Raw genomic sequence first — 25708 nt, forward strand, 5'->3', positions numbered from 1 at the left:
AATTAATCCTTAGTAATATTGGGTGATTATGGTTCCTCTTCTACTTTTGAACGGTGGTCCGAAGTATCTGGATCGATTACCTGAAATTTGACCTGCACGTGCTTCTTTAGGCCAAAAAGTGCTTGGAGAGAGAATTAATATAACATTCTTTTCTGTAATTATACGTAAACAATGTATAATTCTGATAGCGATGAAGTTATGCGATGTCCTTATAATAAACATCACAGCATATCCAAATCGAGATTTCAACGGCATCTTGTAAAATGCGAAAAGGTAGCTGTTTTGCACGAGTTGTATTTCTTATGATATTTAAAAACATTAATTATGTATAACACATTTATGTAATATATATTTATAATTATGTAATAATGTATATTTACATATTTTACAATTATGTAAACACGTTAATTATGTATCATATTTAAAAACAAATATTACTTATGTAAAAATTGTTATAGAATTATCCACCAAATTACATGGTCATTTGCCCATATAATGCAATGCATCGTTCAACCAAAAGCGAGATTGGAGAACATATAAATACATGTCCTATGAGAAGCACTGTGGAAGCAAGTTATATTCAACGTAAGTATAGCTCAAAATTAAAAAAAGAAGGTTTTATAGTAGAATCAATAACATTTGTTTTATTATATAAATTTGTTAAATAAAAGAATGCTGACAACTAATATAATTGAACATTGAATAGCACTGAATATGCGCGATAAGAAGAATCTATCAAAGGAATATAATTCTACAAGTGAAATTGATAGCGATATTTTCTCAGAGGAAGAAGAGATGAGAAATTTACAGAAATTTCCTTTAAGTTCCAAATCAAGATATCAAACCAATGGATTTATTCAGGAAGGAAAGATGGAATCATTCGTTAGCGCAACAAATATTGGACCACGTAGTTTAAATCACTATAATTTTCTTAGTGATGAATCTACTGCAGATCATACACAATCAATTCGACAAGGTAGAATATCTAGTAATCATACCGAATATTATTCAAGAAGATTCAAGTAACGAGAAGAAAAAAGATAAATTATGTTTCTTAAGCTAACATAATAAAGAAGAATAATATATAATCTGTTGACAAAAAAGTAAAATTATAACAGAAAATACTTTGTTTTGTTTACTTTTATATTTAACATAGAAATAAAAGCACTTCAGTTATCTTTATTAATTGTTTTGTATGAATATAGCTTTCTCCTACAAAGTAAATAAGTCTTTTTTTGTGTTATCAAAATGCTTTTGTTTTTTCGCATAAATTTTGTTTATTCTTATACTTTACATCAATCCTAGTATTTACATATGTATTATATTTCAAGTAAATTTCCCATGAACAAATTAGATATATATTACACATTAGTATACATATAGAAAACATAATATCAAATGTCAATCAGAGTGGACAATTTATTTTTGAATCTATATATACAAATATGTATATATTTTAATTTGATACCTTATGAAACATTTCCAACTGCCCCATTTTTTGTTTTTTAATTTAATTATATATATATATTTCATAAAATATACCAAAAGGATTACTATCTGATATAATTCTGATGAGAATATATCATCCTTCTAAATTTCGTATTTAGTCTTTCATCTTCCTATGTAGAAAGATATACATTGCACAAAAGTATAACAAATAATATTTAATACTTATTGAACAATGCAGAATTAAAATTCTCTTTAAATACAATCATTCAGAAATTTATAACATTAAAATATTATTGAATTTTGATGCTGAAAAAAATCAGATACAATTATGAATTTTTAAATATATTAATATTTAATATGGGGATGGCATCATTAATTATCGCAATGTACATTATGAAATGTGAGATACATATGATTTATATTTACAATCAATAACCAAACATGTTTAAGTGTGTGGCGCTATATTAAATCAAAAACTTTTATTATCATCAAAATAAATGACTGGATAAATGCAACTATTACTTCTAAAAAATAAAAAAAAAAAAACTGTACAAGTCATAAGCCAACATACATATCAAAATCTTCTCAATCAGTTCGTAGGTCTATAGTTTTAGAATTTTATGCAGAGCACAATTTTAAAATATATTTTTTAAATATTGTAATTTCTTTGGAATGTTATACACATTCATATCTGTACAAGATACGCAAAATAATGATTAATGAGAGAATGATATGTACAAAGACAATTATGAAACGTAAAGAGAATTTTAAAATTTCAACTATATAATAAAGAACACATACATACTTACATATATATATATATATATATATATGTATATATGCATATAATATATATATATGCGTATAATATATATATATATATATATAATATATATATACATATATATATATATATATATATGCATATAATATATATATATGCATTTATAAGTGTATACACATATATGAATAACTTGATAGATAAAAATTAATTGATAGTGAGTGAAATAAAAAATACATGTGTATGATATATGTGTATGTGTCTAATAAAACAGCTAGGCCACAGAAATACATAATGAAAATGCTTGTGTCTTATTATATATTCGAAATAAGATAATATATTCACTGTATATTAGAAGTAATGAGTTAAACTTAAAATGTGTTTATTCTAATTCGCTATATGTAACATTTATCTGTAAGACGTTACATAGCTTCTTTATGATGTAGAGTCAAAAGAAATTGATAACATCTGTACTATTGTTTGACTGTAGGTCCAGATGTAATTTCTTTCTTCACACATCTTTAGTGAAAGAATATAAAATAAGCTATAATTTTTTAAATTGTCAACTGTTTGTTAAATGGTTGGACTCTTATTTTCTTTTTGTTTCCAAGATTATTCAATGATATACTACAATTTGATGTGTGTGATATTTTCAAGTAGCAGTACTGTTGAAATAATTGAATTACAAAACTTATATATACATAGAGATTTTACGTCAATGTCGTTTTATTTTTAAATATCGAGTTTGTGGAAGTATATAGTTATTTATAGTTATTAGTTTATACTATTTTATTAATATTAATAATTATTTTCGCGCGGAATATTCTCTCGAAACATCTTACCCGTCGCTGCATACATCGAAAAACGTAAAAAGTAAAGGAGCTTATCTATGAGTAATGTAATTTTGGATACTGACACATGGCCAGTAGTACTATTTACAAGTTTCTAAAGTATGTTTTGGAGCAATATTGGCAGTTCGCTTAGCTGCAGTCTGTTAATGATTTTTTTATTGTATAAAAACTTGTAAATTTATTGAGCGCAATTGTTGCACAAAATAGCGAGATCATTGCACTATATTCGTCAACTGCACTGGATCGATACATTCGTCGGGCAATCGATACATTTATATACAATAAAGTGTATCGTGCAATGTATTGACAATTATATTGGATTGTAATGCTTATCTCTCTCATTCTCTCTTTTTATAATATTCTTGTTTCGACGTGCATAATCCTTGTCACATTAGCACCGTTTATATATTTGTCGACTTTTTCTTTTGCTGTTTCCACACAGATATCCTTTCTTTCAAGTCGAGCACTGCAATTTGGAAAATAATCATTCATTTGAGACGCTTTTCTACATAGAAAAAATTTTTTAGTAATTTATACATTTTTAAATCAGCATAAAATATTTAAAACATTTCATTGCAATAGATTTTAAAGAACAGTTGAAAATTTTTAAATTACCTGTAATATGCCAAACATTTTTCTAATTTATGTCGTGTATATAAAAATGCAGTTTTACGAAATGTTACCAGTATATAGATTATAAAACTTAATTTTAAAGAAAAGAATAAGAAAAAAATAAGAACAATACTTACTTGGCGTGAGCATGTCTTCGCTGAGTGGCTGTCGACTGAAAGGATCCGTGGCACTGTTGAGTAAATGTCTAATGATAACTGCCTTGTCCATAACAATACCGGATGGTAGCTTAACTGGATCCTCCATAAGAGTATCCATCAATGGATCCCGAAATTCCTCAGGAGCGTCATCGTAGTCCGCATCACGCGCGCGATTGTCTCTCGCGATTATCGCTGCACGTTCAGCGAGAGCTATGAACCTCTCGATTTCCGTCGTAGTTTTGATGGCGGATCTCTCTAGTCTGCTCGCAGCATCAGTGAATAGCTCCTTACAGAACGAACGCTGCAAATATACATTTTTGATGAGATACTTGTATAAGTGTAATAAGTATGTTTAATACGTAATATACAGTAATGTATATGTAATATATTATTACATATTACATGTAATATATATACATATATACTCGTGTTACATTAATTACATGTAACATATTACATATTACATGTAATATGTTTATACATATAATATATATATATCTGATGTTATAAAAGACACACTCACTTCGTCACTGGCTAAAGCAGCCACGAAATTATCACAGTCAAGATGCAAATATATGTCAACCAATTGGCTGAGTAACGTCCTCGGTTGCCAGCCGTACTTTTGTGGCTTTCTCACTCTCAAGTTTTTACACTTAGGTCCGCACAATTGTTGCAAATTGAAATTCAGCATGGCACACAAGCGTCCGACTAATTCCGGTCGTAGAAACGGCTCCTTAATGTCGACGGTCAAGTAATGAAACATGGCAACTGTTTCCTTGGCTAGTGTAAGATAGGATCTGGCTTGTCTCTCGTCCGCCGCCAGCTGCCTTGTTCTCGATTGCTGTTGCTCCTGCGAAAGTGCGCTCCACGCGCTAGTGTCGGACATAAGTTCCTGCACCTCGTGTATGCGCTTCAGAGATTCCAGGCTCTCGTCGAGCAGGAAGGTGGTATCGTTCATCAGCATATTGACAAACTTAACGAATTGCTTGCCGTTATTGCTCTCATTGACGATAGACGCTCGATGTATCGGACTATCCCACATTGACTTCAAGATCAGACTTATGTGATAGCGTATTGAAAATTTGTCGTAAAATTCAGAACTAGAGCCAGTGGTCTCAACGTCAGTATAAAACTTCATGAGATACGACGCCAAAAATGTCTTGGATATAGGATGTGCCATGACTTTATCGTGAAGAGTCTCCGTTCTTCCCTATTACAGATTGAATCGAAGAATGTTAATAAAATATGAGGATACAGGAGAGTTTATTTTACATATATGTAAAATGTAAAAGTTTACCTGAACACTAGGATTTATCACAAAGAGGACCTCGATGATTTTTGCAATCAGATACGGATTTCGTATACAATGTGGCGTACACACGACGACGAGCAACCAAGTGACAAGCGAGTTATCCATATTACCTGCCACTACTCCAGGGCAGAATCTACAAATAAAGATGAGAATTATAATAATGAATAAGTTGCAAATAAATAAATGTGAAACTTTGTAATTTAATTAAAAAACTTACTGGAGTGTGAACAACAAGAATTCCGCTATGTCCTCCACGTACCACTCCGGTAGTGCGGTGAATCTGCACGTAACTTCTTGAGGCAAAGGAAGTTCAGGAAGAGGATTACCCGGTTCAGTCTGGGTCAGAAGACTCAGCAAAATCTCGGCGACCGATATATAAAAGTGTAAGCATCTTCTCAAAAAGACGGGATCTATCAGACCCGCGTCTGCACACGATTTAGATTTAACCAGTCGCTTCAATTGTTGCTTCCATTGTTTGATCAAATCTTTGTTGTGCTCCGCAAAAGGACTATCCTTCCATTGGGGTTCTGTGGCTTGCAGCTCGTCGAGCATCTTTTGTAAATCCCGTAAGGCCCGCAATTTTCTCTGATACTTTTGCAGCGCCGGTAACAGCGCGATGTGATGACAGTGCAATGTGAGGAACCAGCATTGCGTCGGAAATTTCGGTTCCGTCCATTTGTGTGTGTTCTCCAAGTGTTTCTGCCATTCCGCGACCTCGTGCGAAGTGAGTTTCAGTCTTGTGTCGTTCTTTATCTCGACAAAACTGGAGGGATGAAATGGATACAGCGGGTCTATAGTGTCCAGCTTGATCTTCACAGAGAGCATTTGCAGAACCGACAGTAGATTCAACATAAATCCGTCCCCGGCCAAGGAGAACTCCTCCGTCTGTATTTGCGCCCGTTTCTCGTTGTGACGCAGTAACGCCGCCAAGTACGTCAGTGTGGCGTCGCGGCAGTTGCTATTCGCGAGTATCGCGTGGAACATTTTGTGCAACGAGGTTCTCGTGCTCTCCAACTCTTGCTGTAGCGTGAGATTCACCGATTTGTCCGTCAAGGGATTCCCGCTGAAGAATTTCTCCGCCACCTTCGGTTGCTCCTCGGCGAATACCGAGACCGAGAGGAACGGTCCCAGAAACGAGGTCCTCGTGAGCTCTCTACCGGCTGCCGGTGTCATGACTTCAGGCAAGAATTGAACTTGATTCGTGATTAGACGGCAAATTGGACGTATGTTGCCGCTTGGTCCGCAACGAATCTCTATCAGCTCGTCCAACGCCTCGATCGGTCTTCTATGCGTGTTGCCGACCAAGCTGGCCTGCTGCATCGCGAGATACAGGCCTTGCAAGACTGGAGTGAATATCTTATTGAATGTGCTTGGATTCGTGTGTGTCCTAGCCACGAGCTCATGAAGATAGCCCCGAGGCAGGCTCTGCGATAATATCGGATAGAGAAGATGAGTGGTGGACATAGGTATAACGGTAGCTTGACAAATGCCGACCAACCCTTGTAGAATGAGACTGGAATACTGAACACATTGCGCTCTCAAAATCGTCAGTACGTCGGAAAGAGGAGGTACGCTGGATCGCTACAAGATATGAATATAAATAAGAATTATGCTTGGTTTCGTAGAATCCTGTCTAATCTTTAAGATATATATGTACGTACCTTTGGATGATTTCTTTCTTCGATAGCAATTCTTGAATAACAGTCTAATAAATAAGTTAAGCTTTTCGGTTGCGATGATTTGTCGCCTATGGGTAATGGTATGGTTGGTAATTGGTAAGACGGAAGAGTCACTACAGGACTTAACAGAGGACTCGCTTGGCTATTCGGACTGTCTTCACGGTCGGATGACATGTCTATCGTAATGTCTTTCAAAGGATCTTCCCCTCTCGAGAACATGCACAAAACCTCCATCAAGGCCTGATTGATAATATCACTAAAGTCCAGTTGCTGCTGCGTTTGCGCGTACGCTGCTGTTTGCGACAGAAATATACTTCCCTCTACAGGACTCTTCCACGATATGCACAAGACACGTGATATGACAGCATGTATGTGATCCGTTGTGACTTCTATGCTAGAGCTTGTCGTCTAAAAAAATACAACAAAAATAGAAATAGAAATAAGTCATAATCAGAAAAAATTTCTTAGCCCTTTTTTCTCTCTGATATTAAAAATACTTACACGTGATCTCGGTATTGAATCTTTTCTATCGGACTCCTCAACCTCCATAGTTTCGATTCCAGAATCAACATCCAATCCAGAAGTATTACATTGCTTCTCACTACTTTCTTCCACCTCCATTGGAATTTCGACGCGCTGTAATTGTTGTTGAATAGACGGAGATATCATTGGTTCTGCAAATGCTTTCGATGGACCTGGAGTACTTGGAGAAATTGGAGCAGCAGCATTAGATGAACTGGCAGCTGCATTACTAGTGTTTAAGCTCGCTAAACGAGCCAACCGCCTTCTCCTCATCTAGAACAAAGTAAAATAAAGAACTGAGGATTCTAGATTTAGAACTCTGCCAGAAGATGCTTGACACATTGAAAAAGCACAGTCACCAATTGAAATGTGTCTTTGTTAGCGAGTTATTTTTAACCATCAGCATGCAGCGGCATATGACAAAGCAAAAAAACAAAACAAAATATAGACATTAGCTTTTAAATATAACAATTTGAAACTCATTGTTTTCTTAATTGCATATCATTGTGTTCAGAGACATAAATCTCTAAGTAAAAAGTTGTAATATACTTGCAAATAAAAATTGTAATTTTTATTACTTTTATAAATATATGTGATTGTATCATTTTTCAACAAAGAAACACAAAAACTAAATAAGAACAAAAAATGGCAAAGAAAGCAAAGTAATCGCAAAGAAAATTTTGCTATTGTGAAATCATATGATCTTGAAATAAATGTATCGTTCTCTGGGCTTGTTGTGCACACAAGGTTTTCTTTATTAAAATATAAGAGCTGATATATATCGAGTGTCCATTACATAATTAGTTTCTTATGCACGTAAGCTATTTAATTTATGACTGACGCGACATAAACAACTTTTTTGACAAGAAAAAAAAACGATTTCGAGGAAAAAAATAAGCCTGTACTTTTCTATGTTACTCTCTCCACAAAATAGAAAAAAAAATTATATATTTGGGATTTCGAAGAAGAGAGACAAAAAGAACATGTGTGTGAGTGAGAGAGAGAAGACAAAGAAAAATTGCAGAGGCACGTACAGAGTCGTGAAAAGGCTGTATCTCTCTCTCACGATGATGACAACAAATCGAAGGTCTGTAACACACACAAGTGTTACACTCTGCACTCTCGGGAACGGGACGAATATATATTCGACTATTGGAGGGAAAAGGAGAGAACGAAGGACACAAACTCCGCAAGGCAACGAGGGATATAATCGAACGCGCCAGCTGTAAAAAGCATATAGATTTCATCCGAGTGAGGGAAGCGAGACGAGAAATGAGGCGATTAATTTTTTCTTTTTTTTTTCACCTCCCTCATTTTTTTGATACTCACCTCTTCCTGGCTCAGCTCGCTCATGGCGATCGCTTTATCCCGTTCTGTCAAAGCGACGACTCTTGGATTCAAGTCAAGACTCGAAGATGGACTCGAGGAGAGACTCGTCCAAAAACTTGTCGCGTGCAAAAAAAATCCCACCGCACTTCCGGTCGCGCGACACAATACTCGCGGCCGAGATGTGTCAGAAATTTGGACAGTCACTCCACATCTGTTTGCGTTTGGACGTGAATGCAGTGGTCTCGCGCCGAGTCACGTCACGGCCAGTCGTTCGCTGCCTGCGTCGTCGACTCTTCAAAACAGCTGAGCAACCAACGAGCGCGTCGCCACGCGCTCTCTATTTCCCTCCGTCTCTCTCCCACCTTTTTTCTCCCTCCCTCTCGCGCCGTCGTATCGATGGAAGCGAGTTCAACCCATTTCGAACGATCTATAATTTGGGTTTGCAGGCATATCATTTCATATCCTATAATTAATGATGCGTGACAAATTTATTTTTGATGATGATCCAATATAACTTTGCTATATATATATATGGATTTTGCAGCCTCATTCTGTGTAATTTTATATATACGATATTTTAGAAATCGATTTCAGAGATTTCAAGAATTTATGTAATAAAATTCGAGGCCAAAAATTCTACTATAAATATATGAAATAAATTTGAAATGTATACAAACAAGAAACAAAAATTGCAAGAAATAAGAATGATTTTTATATTAAAATTTTTACTTATTCACGTATTATTTCATCGACTAATTGCTCACAAGTTATTCAAATATTTATAAATGCTTATTAGCTTCTTTTCCTCGATTATGCTTAATTGAATTTTCCCGCGCAATATATCGATCAATTATTTTCGATTGCCGCTTGATCGATACTAATCGATATGCGATACTTTTTAAAATACAATTATTTTGACATTTCTACAAAGTTGAACAAATTTTGCATTATATCTTTATAAATATCTTCTATTCATTAACTCAATTCTAATAAATCACATTAATTATTTTGTCTAATAAATCACATTAATTATTTCGTCTAATAAATCACATTCATTATTTTGCCTATCTAATAAACCACATTAATTATTTTGCCTTCAAATATATATGACACATATAAAAACTAATCCAATAAATAAACATATATATTTTTTTTTTTTAAAGAATATGTTGATATTTTCTCTTTGTAAATTTTGCCTCGTGTTGATAGAGTTTTAAATTTAAAACTTTTGATCCAACCACCTGCAGGTTAGATTTAAGGTTAGGTTAGGTTAGGTTAGGTTCGACGGAACAAGCTAGCAGCTGAAACTGATGACTCAGTAATCAGTACACGCCGGAGGCCGGCGGCTCTGAGAACGTGTTGTTCGACGACGTCATCGGGCGCGCTCGACCTGTCATTCACCTGTCAGCTACCGATCGGACTTGACGATTCCTGACGGGATGAGTCGCATCGGGGAAGTGGTCGATTTCTCGACACTTGGTAAACGCTCGCTTCTGTATCCGTCAAAGTGCGCTTTTGCTTCTTTCTTCGTCGTTGTACTTTTATTTTTTCTCTTATTTATTGTCGACGTATTCGTTTCAGTTCGATTTATTTATTATATTATTAAGCATGCAATATTAAATTAGGTTTCTGAATAATTACCAAAAATTAAGGATACTGAACATATTAAGATAACAAAACAATATAGGATTTAAAAATGTAAAAATTGATGCTAATTTTCTTCAATCACTTCATTCGTTAGGATGACAATATTGCCACAAAACAATATAGGATTTAAAAATGTAAAAATTGATGCTAATTTTCTTCAATCACTTCATTCGTTAGGATGACAATATTGCCACAAATGAAGTGATTGAAGAAAATTAGCATCAATTTTTACATTTTTAAATCCTATATTGTTTTGTTATCTTAATATGTTCAGTATCCTTAATTTTTGGTAATTATTCAGAAACCTAATTTAATATTGCATGCTTAATAATATAATAAATAATTGTTTAAATGACTCTATTGTGTGACATGTATATGTAATTTGTTTATATCATCATTGCGTCATACAAATTATGTCAATTATTGAAAGAGAGAAACATGTCATTGTGAAATTTAACATTATAATAGTAATAATAATCAAATCAATTGATGCAGAAATTACTGTTTATATAAAACTTGGAAGCTTTGAAACTTAAAATATTGAAGAGTTTTACATAATTTAGAAATATTTTTTTTTAATTATACTCCTTTGCATTCTGCATATCTTATCACAAAAGTTATTATGTCGCCATGATAAAAATCTACAGAAATAAAATCACTGTTTTCTGAAGTATGTAATATGTACATCACAGCAGTATATACATCAAGTTTATTACTTAGCAAAGTATCGCACTTAATTGTATCAGCTAAGTGATAAGAAGGATTTACTCCAATTGCACACACACATCACAATTTTATTTAATTTTCATTTAAATGATGATTTTATCAGTTCTTATCAGCACATTTTTATGACATAAATGCATCTGATTGGATCGCAAACATATATGTATTTGACAAACATCAAATATAGAGCCAATATTATCAGTTGTCTAATATCTATGAATATTATTGTGTACATACACATATTTTATATACATTATATATAACATTGTATTATCTTTTCATTTTGGTGTTTGTCAAATACATGTTTGTGGTCCAATTAGATAATAATGCTGTGAAATAATCCATATTTTTGTTCTGCATTATTAAATCATATTGATAATAAAATCTCAACTTTTTTTAGCGAGAAGAAAAACCATCCAGAAGTCTTTTGCATTAAAGAAAAACAAAACTTTAATCTCCATCTTTAAAGAAATTTAAGAGATGATAGAATTGAGATTATTGAAAATATATTACTTTTGAACCTTCTCTTCTTATCCTTAAAAATTAGATTTAAAATTATATATACTATATATATTTATATAACGACTCATATACTAATTATTCATTAACTAATCAGGAATCTCTGGATTCTCGTGACTAGTCCAGAGTGGTTTCACTAACAAACATATGAATTTTTTCAGACGCGGACATTCAAGAGCTGATAAGAGAGAGCGCGGCGGTGCGCGAGAAGTCCTACTCGCCGTACAGCAACTTCAAGGTCGGGGCCGCGTTGCGATGCGTTGACGGCAGCATTTCGCGGGGCTGCAATGTGGAGAACGCGTCGTTTCCGGCGGGCGTGTGCGCCGAAACCACGGCGATCGTGAACGCCGTGACGGAGGGAAAGACAAAATTCACGACGCTGGCTGTGGTCGCCGACCAGGAGAACGCCCCGTTTACCACTCCGTGCGGGATATGCAGACAGGTCATCTCCGAGTTCAGCGGTGACATACCCATCTACTTGACGAAAAGCGAGATGAAGCGAGTCCTGCGGACTAGGACGAGCGAGCTGTTTCCGCTCTCGCCGTTTTCCACAAGCAACTCGGAGTCTTCGTAATTTATCAAGCGATTCCAAGGCTGACGATTTACGATCACTGTAAATGAAGCTATAAATTTCGTTAAATTTTTCTATTTCTCTTATAATTCGGATATTTTTATCCAGTTGATACATTCGCAGAACTTTTTATATAATTATATGATTAAATGTTTTATTTCAATGAAATGTTTATCGATGCAGAAGCGATTATTTACAATGACGCATTCATATCATATTTGTATATTGTTTAAAATATATTATTGTACAACGTGTAACATTGAAACAAATCATTGTTGTAAAGTTAAAAAAAAAGTTTTTTAATAATAGTACCATTAATTGTTAACTAAACAACGTTTGTACACGATGCACTAATATATATATTTGCATGTATATACTATATCCCGATTGTTACTCTTTATTACATATAAATCATATAATAATATATATATATGTACACCAGATATGATTATCATCAAATTAAACTTAACTAATAACTTTGTAAAGTTATAAATACAAAAGCGAGTAATTGCTTACGTAATGAGACTTCATCTTGAAAGCTTTTGTCTCACTTTTACCAAAATGGACACCTGTAACAATATATAGTATTAAAATTTTTATGCTGCATTTTTATATATATACATTAAAAAAAAAAAAAAAATGCATATGTTGTGAATAACAAAAAATATCTATAATAAATATATATGACTAAACACAGATATATGTATATTTCTTTTATAATATATAGCTATAAAATAATTACGCACCATCCAATGTAACATTGACAAAGGTTTTCATTATTTGTAGCCTGTTGAATTAATAGATCGACTTGTCGTCGAACGCTCAGACTTTCCTCATGTGAAAAATCACGTCCTGTCAATTTATCCCTGACTCTAGTTATAATTGCTAGAGCTTTCTTATTCAATGCTTCTGGTTGATTGTTATCGGCTGCAAACATTAAAAGCAGAGCTCACATATCATGCTTGGGAAAAATTGATGACGTATAATAATTCTATTACAATTAATTTGCAACAACATTTAATTTTTTAAATCAATTATAAATAAAAAGCTTTGGAGAAATAAACTTTAACCAAATATCTTTATATTTAATTATTACTATATATTATATTATATATAATAATCTATAATATTTAATATAATATACTTTAGATATTATTGCAAAAGTATATCAATACATCCTAATAAGTCCTTGTATAGAAGTTTAAAAACGATCAATTGAACTATCATCTGGCGCAATGCCAAGTTAACAGGAGCTAAAATATGCATTTACCTTTACCTCCATTTTCAATGCTACACGGTACACCCTTCTTTGGCAACGTGGCAGTAAGAGAATCGAGCATATCGCCGTGTTCCTGGCTGCTGCTGGCACTCATACTCTGGGCGTCCGATCGTTTACCCTTGGGTGCCGCGTTGTCCATCAACCTCCAGTTGAGAAGAGGATCGTATACGAACGCCTCCAGGACTGCCATTAGACTGTCCTTGTTCCGATGTAGTACGGACATGACGGATTCGCAGGTTCTTCTGTAGGTTCCCTCGATACCGGTCACCTCCATCGCGTTGATCAGCATTCGCGTCAGACGGAACGGGATCTTCTCCGGGAACTTTTCGCGCGTCATCGCCACCTCGAAGCAATCCCCGAAGTCGATGTGTAGTATTTTACCGCTGAGACGATCCAGCATCAGATTGGAAGGATGACGGTCGCCGAGACCAAGTATGTATCCCACCATAGACATCACAGCTAAGGAACGCGTATAATTTGTCCTGCGATCGAACCATATCTCACTCGATGGAGACTTTAGCCACAAGAGTCGCGCCAAGTCGTCCCCGTGTGTATGTTCGAGCGCGTGTTCAAATACCTCGACTTTCTGCATCAGCATGAGATGATCGTAATCAGGTGCCATCTAAAAACATATAAAAAATTATAGTAATACATAAATGTAAAATATATATTTATCTATATAATAAATAAATATATATAATATTTAATTTATATATTTAATATATATAATATTTATAATATATATATATAAATACATAAATATTATAAATGTAATATAAAGAATGTAAAATATATATGTATATATATTACATGATTAAAATGTAAAATAATTAAATTTAGAAAATTAATTACACTTACTCGTAACATTATCCTGTGTTCGATATTGAGTAATATCTTCTTCTTTTCTCGATAATCTCTAATAAGAGTGTGAAGCGTATCACAATAAGGTACCCAACCGATCAATCCACTGTTTGTGGATAATGGAATCACAGCATATCTCTAAATATACAATCCGATTATAATTTTGTACAATACATCTACATTTATGCTAATTGCAAATGAAACTTACCTGAATAGTGAGATTTCTTCGGAATGTATCTGGATCGTGCAACAAAAGAGTATTGACTAGACCAAATAATTGCATCACTCTCTCATCTTGCCTCAGATCCTCATGACCTTTTAATAAAAACATGTAATCCTTACCATTGCTACCTAGAAAATATACATCAAAGAAGATTAGAGATATTATCCATATCTATATCTTTTCTTTACAATTTTTAATTTACCGACCTTTAATGCACAGTTTCCTTGGTCTCTGTTTACTGGTTATCACTTGCATAGAGCTATGAATACTAGCTATTCTCACTATAGGTTGGCCAGGACTGTAACTTCCCGGTACAGCCAATTCCAGGTCTCGACAGAGAAGCAACTTCGGGCTGACGTATTGCAATTCTAAACTGGTCAATTGCGGCAGTTGTCGGGATATCCTTCGAAATACGTGGTAATACAAATCCCAGGCTTGATTCAAATCCCGAACGTTTCGCGACGCTTTGTATCTATGGCACCATTCTTGCGCCTCCATCAAGTCCCTTCCGTAAGCTTGATTGAAGGAAGTCTCCTTCAAGGTTTGCGGTCCCCTTTCTAGCATACCGTGCAGAGGCTCCAGCGTGTCGAACATGCCTCTAACATTTCTCTCACCAAAGTACAATCGACTGGCCTCCTCCAGGCCTTCATGCCACAACTCATGCCACAAAATCGCGACCCTGATGAGCTCGTCGCTCGCCATCATGGCTTGTTGGACCAACGTTGGGCTGTGCTCACACATGCTTTTCAAAATTTTGTTGGCTGCAGTCTTCCTCGCGTGACTGGCGCTCTTCGAAGCTACCGTCAGTGGATAAACCAGTGCTTGAGGATGCGTTTTTCCTATATCTATAAGAAGATGATGTATACAACGGCCGACCAACGCTCTGGGCGTGTCGATCCTGGCTATGAGTTGCGGGATCACTTGCAGCCAAGTATTTATCTCTATCAATCTTATACCCTCGACGACGGCGTCGTACACTTCCGGCCATTGTCCGTAATCGAACCAGAGTGTCAGCAAACGAAGAGTGTCCTGCAGAGAATTGCCATCCGACAGGTTGATGGATCTGAAAAATCCTTCCACAGCTGGAACAGTAAATTGAGATATATATTGCGAACTGGAAAGATTATTGCGCGTTCCGTTGTTTCCGGGTACGGTTTCCGCGGGGGTGGAATCGTTGCCCTGCTGATGCTTGTAGAATAACACGGTTTCGTAATTGGTGTAGGCGAAAGCGTGCCACGCTTTGTACCACGTGGGATCGTGTTCCGTTGCCGCGGCGTAGTAAGACAATACCGCGGGAATGGAACGCTCGTTTATACCCTGCAACGCTTCCAGCCACTCGCCGAGCTTGAGATAACACTTGGCGAGCAACCTCTTCTTGCTCTCGTGCTGCTTCTCGTCGTCCTGATTCGTCGTCACCACCGCCGTCGTCGGTTGCAAATAAGTCTGCACGAAGCGCTGCAGCTGGCCGTAAGCTTCCTCGCGTTTATTCCCGACCCATAAGTGCTTGCAGTAAGCAAAAGTCACTTGGGGATGAGTGGTCGGTAACGGTTGATCCGGAGTCAAGGACGGATCTGTGCCCATCAGCATCACCAATGTTTTGTGACACAGCATCAAGCTGCCGCTCTTCCGACAAAGGCTAGCGTACTTGAGCCAGGTGTACATGTCATCCTGGGGCGAGACCACTAATGTGTGCACCTGTATGATTTTCTGCCAGTCCTCCACTATCCTCTGTCCACCTTGAAGTCTCTCCCACCACATCGCCTTGATAGCCGTTCTGCGTTCTGGTACCAGTTTGAACTGTATCACCTCCTCCAACTCCGCCAACTTTTGCACCTCCACCATAGCGTTGTACGCCCGTTGGTAGCTCTCGCCAGCCATCGCGGTCAGCTCGGTGTCCAACAGATCTCTCGCGCTGTCGATGAGCTGATGCGCGACGTTGTACTGTTCGTCGTGGATCGCCAGTACCGCCCTGTAAAATGCTCCGTCTTGACTGTCCTTCGGTATCAACGAGACGTACTTCTGCATACTCTCCCATTGGCCTAAACCCCAGGCCGCGGCGGCCGCCATCCTCGACATCCTTTGCTTGACGTCGTCGTACTGATTCGACGACCATTGCTTCGTAGCGACCTCGTGCAGCTGGCCCCACTCACCGAGGGCCTCCAGACAACGCATCTCGCCCAGAATAGACTCCACGTCCGCGGAATCGCTCTCCAGACGTTCCTGATAGAGTTGCAGCGCCTTGTCCCAGTTGTGAAGCTTCTCGTACCAACGTATCTGCACTTTGAGATCCTGTTGATTGTGTTGATTCATTACGTACTCCAACAGACCCTCGGCGGCCTCCTTCTGCTGAAGCTTGTTGTTGATGGAGATCAGGGACTCGAATATGTTGCTACTTCTGCTCTTGTGAAACTCGTCTTCCTTGTAGTGCAACGCCTTGGCGTACGCGCGACAGTGCATCGCCGTGTCCCCGAGGATCTTATTGTCCAACGGCAACGGACCCTTGTCGCAGTGTTCCATGAACTCGGCCAGGTTCAAGATGGTCTGCGTCACCTCGGTAGGTAGATCGGGAACCATCAATGCTTGGTGCAGAGTCTGTATCAGTTCCGTTCGGTAATTCTCGTTCAATTCGGTCCAGCAGGAGACGAAGGCCGCGTTGAAGAGATCCCGCGGCAGCACAGCGTACGTCTGCGCCAACGCCCAGCAGGATCGCAGAGCTGGGGACGGAGATTCTTTGAGTAGACCGATGGAAAAGCACCGTAGCCACTCGAGCCAATCGTCCTTGGATACTCGCCGCGTCGCCGTCCATGCCTTCTGCAAGTTAGAGGCCGACACGTGCAACTTCTTGATCGTCGTCGTCTCCTGAAGGCGTCAGGGAGAGTTCGCGATTCTTGTTGCGCGAGTGTCGCAGCCTCATCAACAGGAAATCCTCACCGTCCGCCGTGGTCGTGTCGGTGAGGATCTTGTCTACCAGAACGTCATATCGGGAATTGACGATCTTGTGCTTCGTCATGACCTTCTGCACCAAGACTATAAAGATCTGATACTTCTTGCCCAGTTGCATCACAACGGCGCAGAGCGTGTCCATGGCTGTGTTCCTCAATTCTGGACATTGGTCTAACGTGCGTACTAAGGTGTGAACGATTCGCGAAGCGAAGTCCGTGAAATCTAGGGTATCCGCTAAAAGATCGACTGTCTCGAGAGCGACCTTATTCACGGCTATTGGGCAATCATTCGCGTAGAAGAGTTTGACAATCGGCGGTAGAACGAGATGTAGATAATTGTCCAAGTTGTTCCCAAATGTCTGTAGCGCCAAGAGCAACTTCACCGTCACTGCGCGATCCTTGCTGGTGTCGTGTGTCAGGACTCTCAGAATCGGCGGCATCAGCTGCGGCAGGTAGATCTTGAACTCCGCGCCCAGGGCCACCGCGATCTGCTCGACCAAAAGTATCAGCGTGGTTTGCAACGGGCTGTTTACGGTCCAGAATTCTTTGATCAGGGTGAAGATGTCGTCCAAGTAATTTCGTATATGTTGCTTCACGATCGCGATGAGCACAGCCAGTTGTTGGAACAGGAACTCACGAAAATTGATATCCGCCGTGTGCACGACGTTCAGGAAGCTCGGCATCACCTGCGAGATATATGGCACGCATTTTATCCCGAGACTCTTGAATATGAAGGTCACCGCTTGTACCACCATGGTGTGATGCTGAGACAAGGTCGGCTCGCGAATGATTCGCATGAGCGTCGTGATGGCGATCGCCGGATAAAATTCCTCCAACGTGGACGGCGACATATTCACCAGCATCTCGCTGGTGGTCAGGTCCTGAGTACTCTCCACGTCGCTCTTGGTGTCCGCCATCGAGCTGAGCGTGTCCAGCTGGCAGTCGATCTGTCCGAGATTCATCTTGTGTTTGTACGGATCCAACGCACCCAACAGTCCGAGTACCCGAATGGTCTCTCTTCTGATGATCGGTTGTTGCTCGGTCTTGAGAAAGTTGATGAGAACATCCAGCAAGGTCGGATACTGCATGTACGGTTTTACCACGTGACCCGTGCTACCGACCAGCTGACCGAAGACCCACAACGCCACGCCTCTCTTCTCGGGCGAGCTGGCGTCCACCAACATTTCCAGCAATATCGACGAGAGCTCGGGCATCCATTGCTGCATTTCGGCGCCGTTCACCTCCGCCAGATCGCCGATCGCGCGCAAAACGGCGAGTATTACTCCGGGATTCGGATCGGATTCCTTTAACTTCGGGACGAGAACCTTCAGGACCGGTTCCATGTACGGGCGAACGAGTCTCGGCGCGGTGACGACTAGATGATCCAGCATTCGGGCGGCTTGCTCCTTGTTGCGGCCCATCCCCGAGTGTTCTAACTCCGTGAGAAATTGCACCAGGGTCTTTCTCAACGACGGCATAACGTAAGCGGGATTCAACGTGCTGAGTCGCCCGACGGTGCGAACCGCCAGCTCTCGTATCTCGAACATCTCGTCGTTCATAGCGATGAACAGCGCGGACAAATTCTCCGCTTGCGCCAGCTGAACGTCGAAGGAGTCGTCCAACGATGCCAATACCCAAAGTCGAACGTCGGGATCCGTGTCGGTTATTCCCACCACCAACAGTTTACCAAGAACAGTCGAGACGGTGGTGATTACTGTAGGACCGGACTGATTCAGGGTTAATCTCAATAATCTGGAACAGGTTTTCACAGCCTCCAATCGGACCTCCGCCTGTTCCGACGTTAAAAAGTGATCGGCGCACCTCTTGACGAATTGCAAAAGCGGATTATTATCAAAGTTGAAGGTGCCTAGAGTCTTCAGGGCAAGCACCGTCGACGTGACGTCATCCGCCGTGGAGTTGGGACTGGTCACCGTCCACGGTGCTCCGGGATGTCTCAGCGGCTTCTGCATCAAGACCTGAGATAACATACGTAAGAGACCTTGAGATATATCTACTTGTAGAGACGGAATGCTGTGCGCCAGCTCTCTGAGCGCGGTGGTCAAAATCGGACTCAATCCAGTTTGGAACATCGGCTCCAACAGATCTCTAACGTCAGAAGCTATGACCTGTTTAACTGCGTGGCCAAGCAGAGTGATACAAACGAATACGGCGGGTTCCAGGGAGGTACGTTTCTTGCTCGGTGTTTCCTTAGACGGTAACAGATTTTTGATCACTTCCATAATCTTCGGTAGGTACGGATTTATCGCGTCCTCCACCGCTACAGCTATAAAACCAATTGACGTGAAAGCGGCGTAGCGATCCTTCTCGCGACTCCTCAAGATCAGTAGAAGATACGACAAAGACTCTTTCAGATGATCCCTTATAAATTTCTCCTTGTTGAATGCGGCAAGTCTCGGCAGCAACATCATAAGAGCGTGTTGAATGTGTGGATTTCGAAATATCTTCTGATTCATAATGTCGTTATACATATCGTCCAATCTCTCTTGCATCAAACATCTGCAAACAGCTGACTCGTGCGCTGGATATAATGTGTGCTGGGACGTAGAGGCATTTTGAGTGGACCTGCTCCACTTGGACACTATCGTAGTCTTCAAGCGTGGCATCAAAGCAAGGATATCGTTTTCATTCTGCGTAGAACCGTTAAGTCTCTCCATTAAAGCCTCGTAGTTCCTTTCCCATTGAACGTTGCTACATCTCAGCAGCTCGTTCAACACCAACAACGAGCCATGTATCCTGTCGTCTCGATTGATGCCTCTCTCCTTTGTATGAACCTCCTCGAATCCATCCACCACTTCGTCGAAGCACTGCTTGTACCACTGAGACTTGTGCATCTGTTTCGCAGTTTCCCTCTGAGCAGTGACTACCAGAGCTGCTCTCAAAGCTTCCACAGCGCCCTCCCTAATAGCAGGTTTAGGATCATGTATAGCGTTAAATATCAAATCGAAAAACGGTGTAACTTGTTGAAAAAAGTACGTTGGCACAGAGACAGCGAGTTCTCTCAGAACAAGCACAGCTGCGTGTCTTCTGCCCTCGTGTCTGTCTGCGCCAAGCCATTCAAAGGCACGTTTCACTTCAAACTCCACATACTCGGCTGTATAAGTGCCCGAAACCAGGGCCAACTTTCCGACAGTCTTCGCGGCCAATTGCATAACGCCCACATCGTTAGAAGGTATCAAGTTTCTAAGATAATTGGCAAATCGTGCTGTTCTTGTATTAAAATTCCCTACATCTGCGCCTATAAGGCAAACTATGGCTAATATACCGCCCTTCTTCTCGTTTACGTCAGAGGCGGATACCATTTCAAATATGTGGTGATTAAATTCATCCATGAAAGCCGTGATCTCCTCCTGCGACGCCTCTCGCAGCTCTCTCTTAACATAGAGGCACAAGTCACGCGCAGCCTTGTTACGTGCCTCCTCATTCCTAGACTTCAGTCGTTGGACAAATTGTTGCATCACCGTACTCGACATTGTTTTAGTATTAGATGTATAAATCAAGGTGTAAAACATAACACTTGCGCAATTTCATCAGACCTCTCTCTCATCTAGTATCCTGAAAGGTGAAGTTTTCATTAGGCGATATAACCTAGTTTTGCGGCAAGATAAGAAAATTAAATAAATTATAAATTACCAATTATTTCCTCGGCTACCTGCTTGACATTACGCAAATCTCCGACGCAGTATTGTCACCAGCGATGTAAAGTCTTCATTTTCTCCGGATAAAAAAAGCTTCATACTCCTATCCACAAAAACATGTATCCAATTATATTATTCCATTGACAGCTCGTGTCTCTTACTTTTCATGTCGTGTCTCTTAACTTTCATTCCTATAACAAACAAAGCGGTGTACATTTGCACGAAATTTGACATTATTTCTGTTTTATTCGATTTTTCTCACTACTACGGAATGCAATTTGTGCGATATATAATCGTCATCAGTTGTGGAATGCGGAAGCTAAAGTCCCTAGGGCAAAAGAAACATTTTCTAGGGACTTTTGACGAACAATTCTAGGGACTTTTTCGTTAGATATATTTCAACGTCGTCGATCAGAAATATAAAAATGGCATTATTTTTCGATCAAGTCGCGCGAAAGAAACATTTTCTAGGAACTTTTGACAAAAAATTCTAGGGACTTTTTCGTTAGAATATTTCAACGTCGTCGATCAGAGATATAAAAATGGCATTATTTTTCGATCAAGTCGCGCGAAAGAAACATTTTCTAGGGACTTTTGACGAAAAATTCTAGGGACTTTTTTGTTAGGATATTTCAACGTCGAGATATAAAAATGGCATTATTTTTCGATCGAGTCGCGCCTCTATAAATTTCTTTGTCACAGGATGTTTACACCTTGGAAACGCTCGCGATTACTCGCGAACGCGAGACACAACCGACACGAATGACGTATGATGACGGCAGTTTTGCGTAAAATATGATCAATCGTACAGTGATTGTCGCGACAAACTCGGTGCTGGCGACGATCCGGTAAATAAAATCGGAACTGTCAACTCTCCGCTCGAAACTGTCAAAAATCACGACGACGCGACTATTCCAGCTGTCATTTTTCATCGAATGTCGCACTTGATTCTTTGATTGTATACGCATATATATATATATAATCGTAAATAAATTATGAGCGTGGACAGCGAAAACAAATCGAACGAGGCGATCACGTCCTACACCTCGTCGACGGTCGAGTCGAAGAACGCCGTCTCTGACGGAGATGTCGACGGTGGCCCGGTTACTCCAGAAATGGTGCTACGATTACCTACTATTACAGATAGTACGACAGATTTGTTTCCGTTTAATTAATTATCAAATCACTTGCACCTCCACGAATCTCTTCTATGCGAATGAATTATTTTTCACATATGGATATAATTGTTTTCAGAGTACCTCTGCTCACCGGAGGCCAACATTTACGATATAGACTTCACGAGGTTTCAGATTAGAGATTTAGAAACTGGTGCTGTACTTTTTGAGATAACAAAGCCTCCTGCTAGTGGTATGTAATAGTTTAGATTTAGAAACTTATCATTGATTTTTATATTTACTGTCTAGTGTAATAATAATATACAGTTAAAGCTTTAAACTCATCATATTTCTTTCCATGATACTTTTAAATATTATTAAATGACTAAAAATAATATAATGATATTTGTAACTATTTATTGAACGTATAGGTATTCAAAAATTTTTTGTATGTAACAATGAACTGAAAAATATAAAAAAATATCAAATAATACTTATATTCGCTCGTATATTGTTAACAACAAGAAACTTATTTTAAAGACCAACGTAACGAGCACTTATTAAGGTGATATAAAATAAACGATTTATTCAATCTATATTACAAATAATATAGTTTGTTTGTAATATAGATTGAATAAATCGTTTATTTTATATCACCTTAATAAGTGCTCGTTACATTGGTCTTTAAAATAAGTTTCTTATTGAAAAATATAATATCCAGAAAATTATAATTTTTTAAATCTTTTATCAGAATGTGATACACATCAAGAGCCAGAGCCAGATTGCGAAGAGCTCGGATCCGAGGATACAAACACAGGACGCTTTGTGCGATATCAATTCACGCCGCAGTTTCTCAAATTAAAAACAGTCGGAGCAACAATTGAGTTTCTCGTAGGGCCTAAGCCGATCAATAACTTCAGGATGATAGAACGGCACTTTTTCCGCGACAGGCTACTGAAGACCTTTGATTTTCAATTTGGGTTTTGCATACCGAACAGCAAAAATACATGCGAACACATTTACGAATTTCCAACATTGCCTACGGATCTAGGTGAGTCGTTGAAAAAGATTTGTTTCTAATGAACCAACAATGATGTACTCAAAATTGTACGAGCAAAATATGTTGCTTGTACAATTTACTATTTGTACAAACATAAACGATGTATATGTATCTTTCCAGTTTCGGAAATGATTGCGAATCCTTTTGAAACGCGATCCGACTCGTTTTATTTCGTCGACAATCAGCTTGTGATGCACAATAAGGCCGATTATGCATACAACGGTGGACATACGCACGATGTATTGTAGTGTGCGATTTGTTGATTAATATTATTGCAAGTGGTATATATATAGGATATCACAGTTTTATATATATATACATACATATGTATATATATGTTACAGCGAACAATGACGATCAAGACTGCACGTTTGGCTAGTGTTTGACATTTCGTCACTTTCGGCACGAAAACGAGCTTAGAATTTCGCGGATTGCAATGAAGTCTGAACACGCGAAACGTTGTTGCAATAGAAACGCTTTAAAGCTACGTTTGATTTCTTGGGAAATATTATAGTTCCTATTTTTTTTAGTAAAATATTTTATTATAAATTATTATTCGGATAAAGTACTTAGTTTTTTTAGAAGGTTTTACTAGTATTTCTTCTTATTCGATTAGTACCGAGTATCATTATTCAAGTATACGTAACACATTGATACACATGGCCTTTGAATGGAACTATTCAATTCCATTAAAACTCTGCTCTCTAATTTTTTAAATAAAGTCTATACAATTTTCGCATGTAATACATGCGTTGAGAGAAAAACTAAAAGAGATTATTGAAAACGGCGCTTTTCGACGCTTAATGGCGCTTTTTATCACAATCGCATAACGTGCAGTTACTTTCACTTTTACACTATATATTGTTTGAATATTTTACACATTGTTCTGCAACGTTGTGGAATTCACCTGAAATACATGTATATATTTACAAAGGACAATTATGTCTTTTTATATATTTTACGAGCATCACAAGACTGGGTAATTTATAAAATTCGTTAGAAGCTCGACGAATTCGGTAGGCTTGTCCGCGTGAACCCAATGATCCGCTCCATCTATGTAATGAAATTGTGCCAAAGGAAATAGCTTCTTGATCGCGTCGTGATCATCCATTCTAATATAGTCGCTGTTAGCACCGCCTATGAATAACGTTGGATTTGGAAAGATCTTTGAATCTACCTTAGGAAACACAGCTATCTGAGTCGAGAACGCTTGCTCCAATACTGGTAAATTCACTCTCCATTTGTACTTTCCCGAATCCACTTCTACCAAATTTGATATTAGGAACTGCGGATAAATATTACATAATACAGAGATATTTTTCTTGTTCCAAAGTATAAAATAAGAGACTGAGGAATATTACCTGACGTAATACACTAGATTTAATAGACTTTTCAAGCTGTTGGTCCACTACTTTGCGTGCTTTTGATAAGGTAGGACTTCCATCCGCTGTTACTAAACTCATTGCTTCAAAGATCTTCTTTATTTGCAAGAGACTAGGGCTGGTTCTCACAGGAGACATATCAACAACTGCTAGTTTCTCGACGTATTGTGGAAAATTTAAAGCAGTATACATCATGGCTGAGCCACCCATACTATGGCCAACTAGAATGGCTCTCTCGAATCCTAGATCATTCAAAAGTTGAATCACATCCTCTGCCATATCCTTGTACGACATGTTTGACGTATGTGGAGAATCACCATGATTTCTGGCGTCTACTACTATGACCTGTCGTGCATAACTTTCTTAAGTACAAAGCTCTACCTTTCGCAGATATAATAATGTGAAAAAATTATATTCTTTAGGAGAATGTCATAAGACTTTAAAATTGATTTTAATTTAGAAGCGTTAATTCACATGTTATTAGAGTGAACTACCTTGCGCTTGGTTTTTTGATGAATTGCTTTTGACAGTGTATTCCAGTTGCTCTTCGAACCAAAGAGACCATGCATTATCAAAATAGGTTGCTCCGCACTTCTAGTCTGCTCATCCTTTATCGATTCGTACGAAGCATAAGCAAGTTTTACTGGAGCCGTCCTGAAAAAAAAAGGTTAAGAAAAAGCATTTAAAAAAGTTAAATTTATGTACACTTAATGAATATACCTACGATAAGGGATTATTACGCAAGCATTGGCGACAGGAAGAATGTAAATTTTTAGCTAACAAGTTGGGGGTGAGTTTTCTTCGCATAAGAAACGCCGATAAATTTCGGCCCATCATTATTAAAAGTCGATTGTTCCACTTTGAATATATAATTTGTCCAATATGTTTATCTAACAATTATAGAGACCTCTATAATTGGTCGCATAGTTACTATTTATAGAATTTTGTTAGCCATAAAAATCGTTCTTCGCACGAGAGAGTAGGTTATAAAAAAAAAAACATTAGGCTCGCAATTTTTCTCAGCTGTCAATTTTTGA

The 25708-nt window shown here is 38.3% G+C and overlaps 6 protein-coding genes across 6 annotated transcripts; 3 read left to right on the forward strand and 3 right to left on the reverse strand.

The window, feature by feature from the left end:
- The first annotated feature begins 20 nt into the window (after positions 1-20).
- Positions 21-1186, forward strand: LOC114938661 (uncharacterized). Its single transcript, XM_029312675.2, has 3 exons — positions 21-273; positions 459-585; positions 707-1186. The coding sequence occupies exons 1-3, from the start codon at positions 172-174 to the stop codon at positions 1024-1026; spliced, it is 549 nt and encodes a 182-aa protein (XP_029168508.1). The 5' UTR covers positions 21-171; the 3' UTR covers positions 1027-1186.
- Positions 1187-2595: 1409 nt separating this feature from the next.
- Ube4B (Ubiquitination factor E4B) lies at positions 2596-9032 on the reverse strand. Its single transcript, XM_029312674.2, has 8 exons — positions 8694-9032; positions 7344-7637; positions 6825-7250; positions 5381-6744; positions 5149-5296; positions 4375-5061; positions 3831-4152; positions 2596-3547 (listed from the first exon to the last, which is right to left on the reverse strand). Exons 1-8 carry the CDS (start codon positions 8715-8717, stop codon positions 3483-3485), a joined length of 3330 nt encoding a protein of 1109 aa, XP_029168507.2. The 5' UTR covers positions 8718-9032; the 3' UTR covers positions 2596-3482.
- A 925-nt stretch (positions 9033-9957) lies between these two features.
- LOC114938617 (uncharacterized) lies at positions 9958-13105 on the forward strand. The gene is made up of 2 exons (XM_029312613.2): positions 9958-10172; positions 11744-13105. Exons 1-2 carry the CDS (start codon positions 10133-10135, stop codon positions 12154-12156), a joined length of 453 nt encoding a protein of 150 aa, XP_029168446.1. The 5' UTR covers positions 9958-10132; the 3' UTR covers positions 12157-13105.
- Positions 11000-21422, reverse strand: Tor (serine/threonine-protein kinase Tor). The gene is given in 9 exon segments (XM_029312610.2): positions 11000-12722; positions 12900-13080; positions 13424-14054; positions 14291-14431; positions 14502-14644; positions 14723-17375; positions 17377-21031; positions 21110-21305; positions 21377-21422. Coding segments are annotated over 7 exon segments (7377 nt in total). The 5' UTR covers positions 20989-21031; positions 21110-21305; positions 21377-21422; the 3' UTR covers positions 11000-12706.
- A 389-nt stretch (positions 21423-21811) lies between these two features.
- On the forward strand, positions 21812-24228 carry unc-119 (unc-119 lipid binding chaperone). The gene is made up of 4 exons (XM_029312695.2): positions 21812-22260; positions 22369-22482; positions 22981-23280; positions 23410-24228. Exons 1-4 carry the CDS (start codon positions 22110-22112, stop codon positions 23535-23537), a joined length of 693 nt encoding a protein of 230 aa, XP_029168528.1. The 5' UTR covers positions 21812-22109; the 3' UTR covers positions 23538-24228.
- LOC114938674 (sn-1-specific diacylglycerol lipase ABHD11) lies at positions 23182-25684 on the reverse strand. Its single transcript, XM_029312694.2, has 4 exons — positions 25396-25684; positions 25166-25325; positions 24651-25016; positions 23182-24574 (listed from the first exon to the last, which is right to left on the reverse strand). The coding sequence occupies exons 1-4, from the start codon at positions 25506-25508 to the stop codon at positions 24257-24259; spliced, it is 957 nt and encodes a 318-aa protein (XP_029168527.2). The 5' UTR covers positions 25509-25684; the 3' UTR covers positions 23182-24256.
- Positions 25685-25708: the final 24 nt, after the last annotated feature.

This window comes from Nylanderia fulva, unplaced genomic scaffold (genome assembly GCF_048542155.1).
Source record: "Nylanderia fulva isolate GAGA-0341 unplaced genomic scaffold, ASM4854215v1 Scaffold48, whole genome shotgun sequence".
Lineage (NCBI taxonomy): Eukaryota > Metazoa > Arthropoda > Insecta > Hymenoptera > Formicidae > Nylanderia > Nylanderia fulva.

What these genes read in the sequence shown, in the direction of transcription:
- LOC114938674 (XM_029312694.2), bottom strand. Translation starts at nt 25,508, where the DNA reads ATGATGGGCCGAAATTTATCGGCGTTTCTTATGCGAAGAAAACTCACC. An exon ending in TTGCGTAATAATCCCTTATC is followed by an intron (nt 25,326 to 25,395) that starts GTAGGTATATTC and finishes TTTTTTTTTCAG; the next exon opens with GACGGCTCCAGTAAAACTTG. An exon ending in AATCTAGTGTATTACGTCAG is followed by an intron (nt 24,575 to 24,650) that starts GTAATATTCCTC and finishes ATTTATCCGCAG; the next exon opens with TTCCTAATATCAAATTTGGT.
- LOC114938617 (XM_029312613.2), top strand. Translation starts at nt 10,133, where the DNA reads ATGAGTCGCATCGGGGAAGTGGTCGATTTCTCGACACTTG. An exon ending in GGTCGATTTCTCGACACTTG is followed by an intron (nt 10,173 to 11,743) that starts GTAAACGCTCGC and finishes GAATTTTTTCAG; the next exon opens with ACGCGGACATTCAAGAGCTG.
- Ube4B (XM_029312674.2), bottom strand. Translation starts at nt 8,717, where the DNA reads ATGAGCGAGCTGAGCCAGGAAGAG. An exon ending in AAGAAAGAAATCATCCAAAG is followed by an intron (nt 6,745 to 6,824) that starts GTACGTACATAT and finishes CATATCTTGTAG; the next exon opens with CGATCCAGCGTACCTCCTCT. An exon ending in TTCTTGTTGTTCACACTCCA is followed by an intron (nt 5,297 to 5,380) that starts GTAAGTTTTTTA and finishes CTTTATTTGTAG; the next exon opens with ATTCTGCCCTGGAGTAGTGG.
- unc-119 (XM_029312695.2), top strand. Translation starts at nt 22,110, where the DNA reads ATGAGCGTGGACAGCGAAAACAAATCGAACGAGGCGATCACGTCCTAC. An exon ending in AACAAAGCCTCCTGCTAGTG is followed by an intron (nt 22,483 to 22,980) that starts GTATGTAATAGT and finishes ATCTTTTATCAG; the next exon opens with AATGTGATACACATCAAGAG. An exon ending in AACATTGCCTACGGATCTAG is followed by an intron (nt 23,281 to 23,409) that starts GTGAGTCGTTGA and finishes GTATCTTTCCAG; the next exon opens with TTTCGGAAATGATTGCGAAT.
- LOC114938661 (XM_029312675.2), top strand. Translation starts at nt 172, where the DNA reads ATGTATAATTCTGATAGCGATGAAGTTATGCGATGTCCTTATAATAAA. An exon ending in ATCTTGTAAAATGCGAAAAG is followed by an intron (nt 274 to 458) that starts GTAGCTGTTTTG and finishes AAATTGTTATAG; the next exon opens with AATTATCCACCAAATTACAT. An exon ending in GGAAGCAAGTTATATTCAAC is followed by an intron (nt 586 to 706) that starts GTAAGTATAGCT and finishes AACATTGAATAG; the next exon opens with CACTGAATATGCGCGATAAG.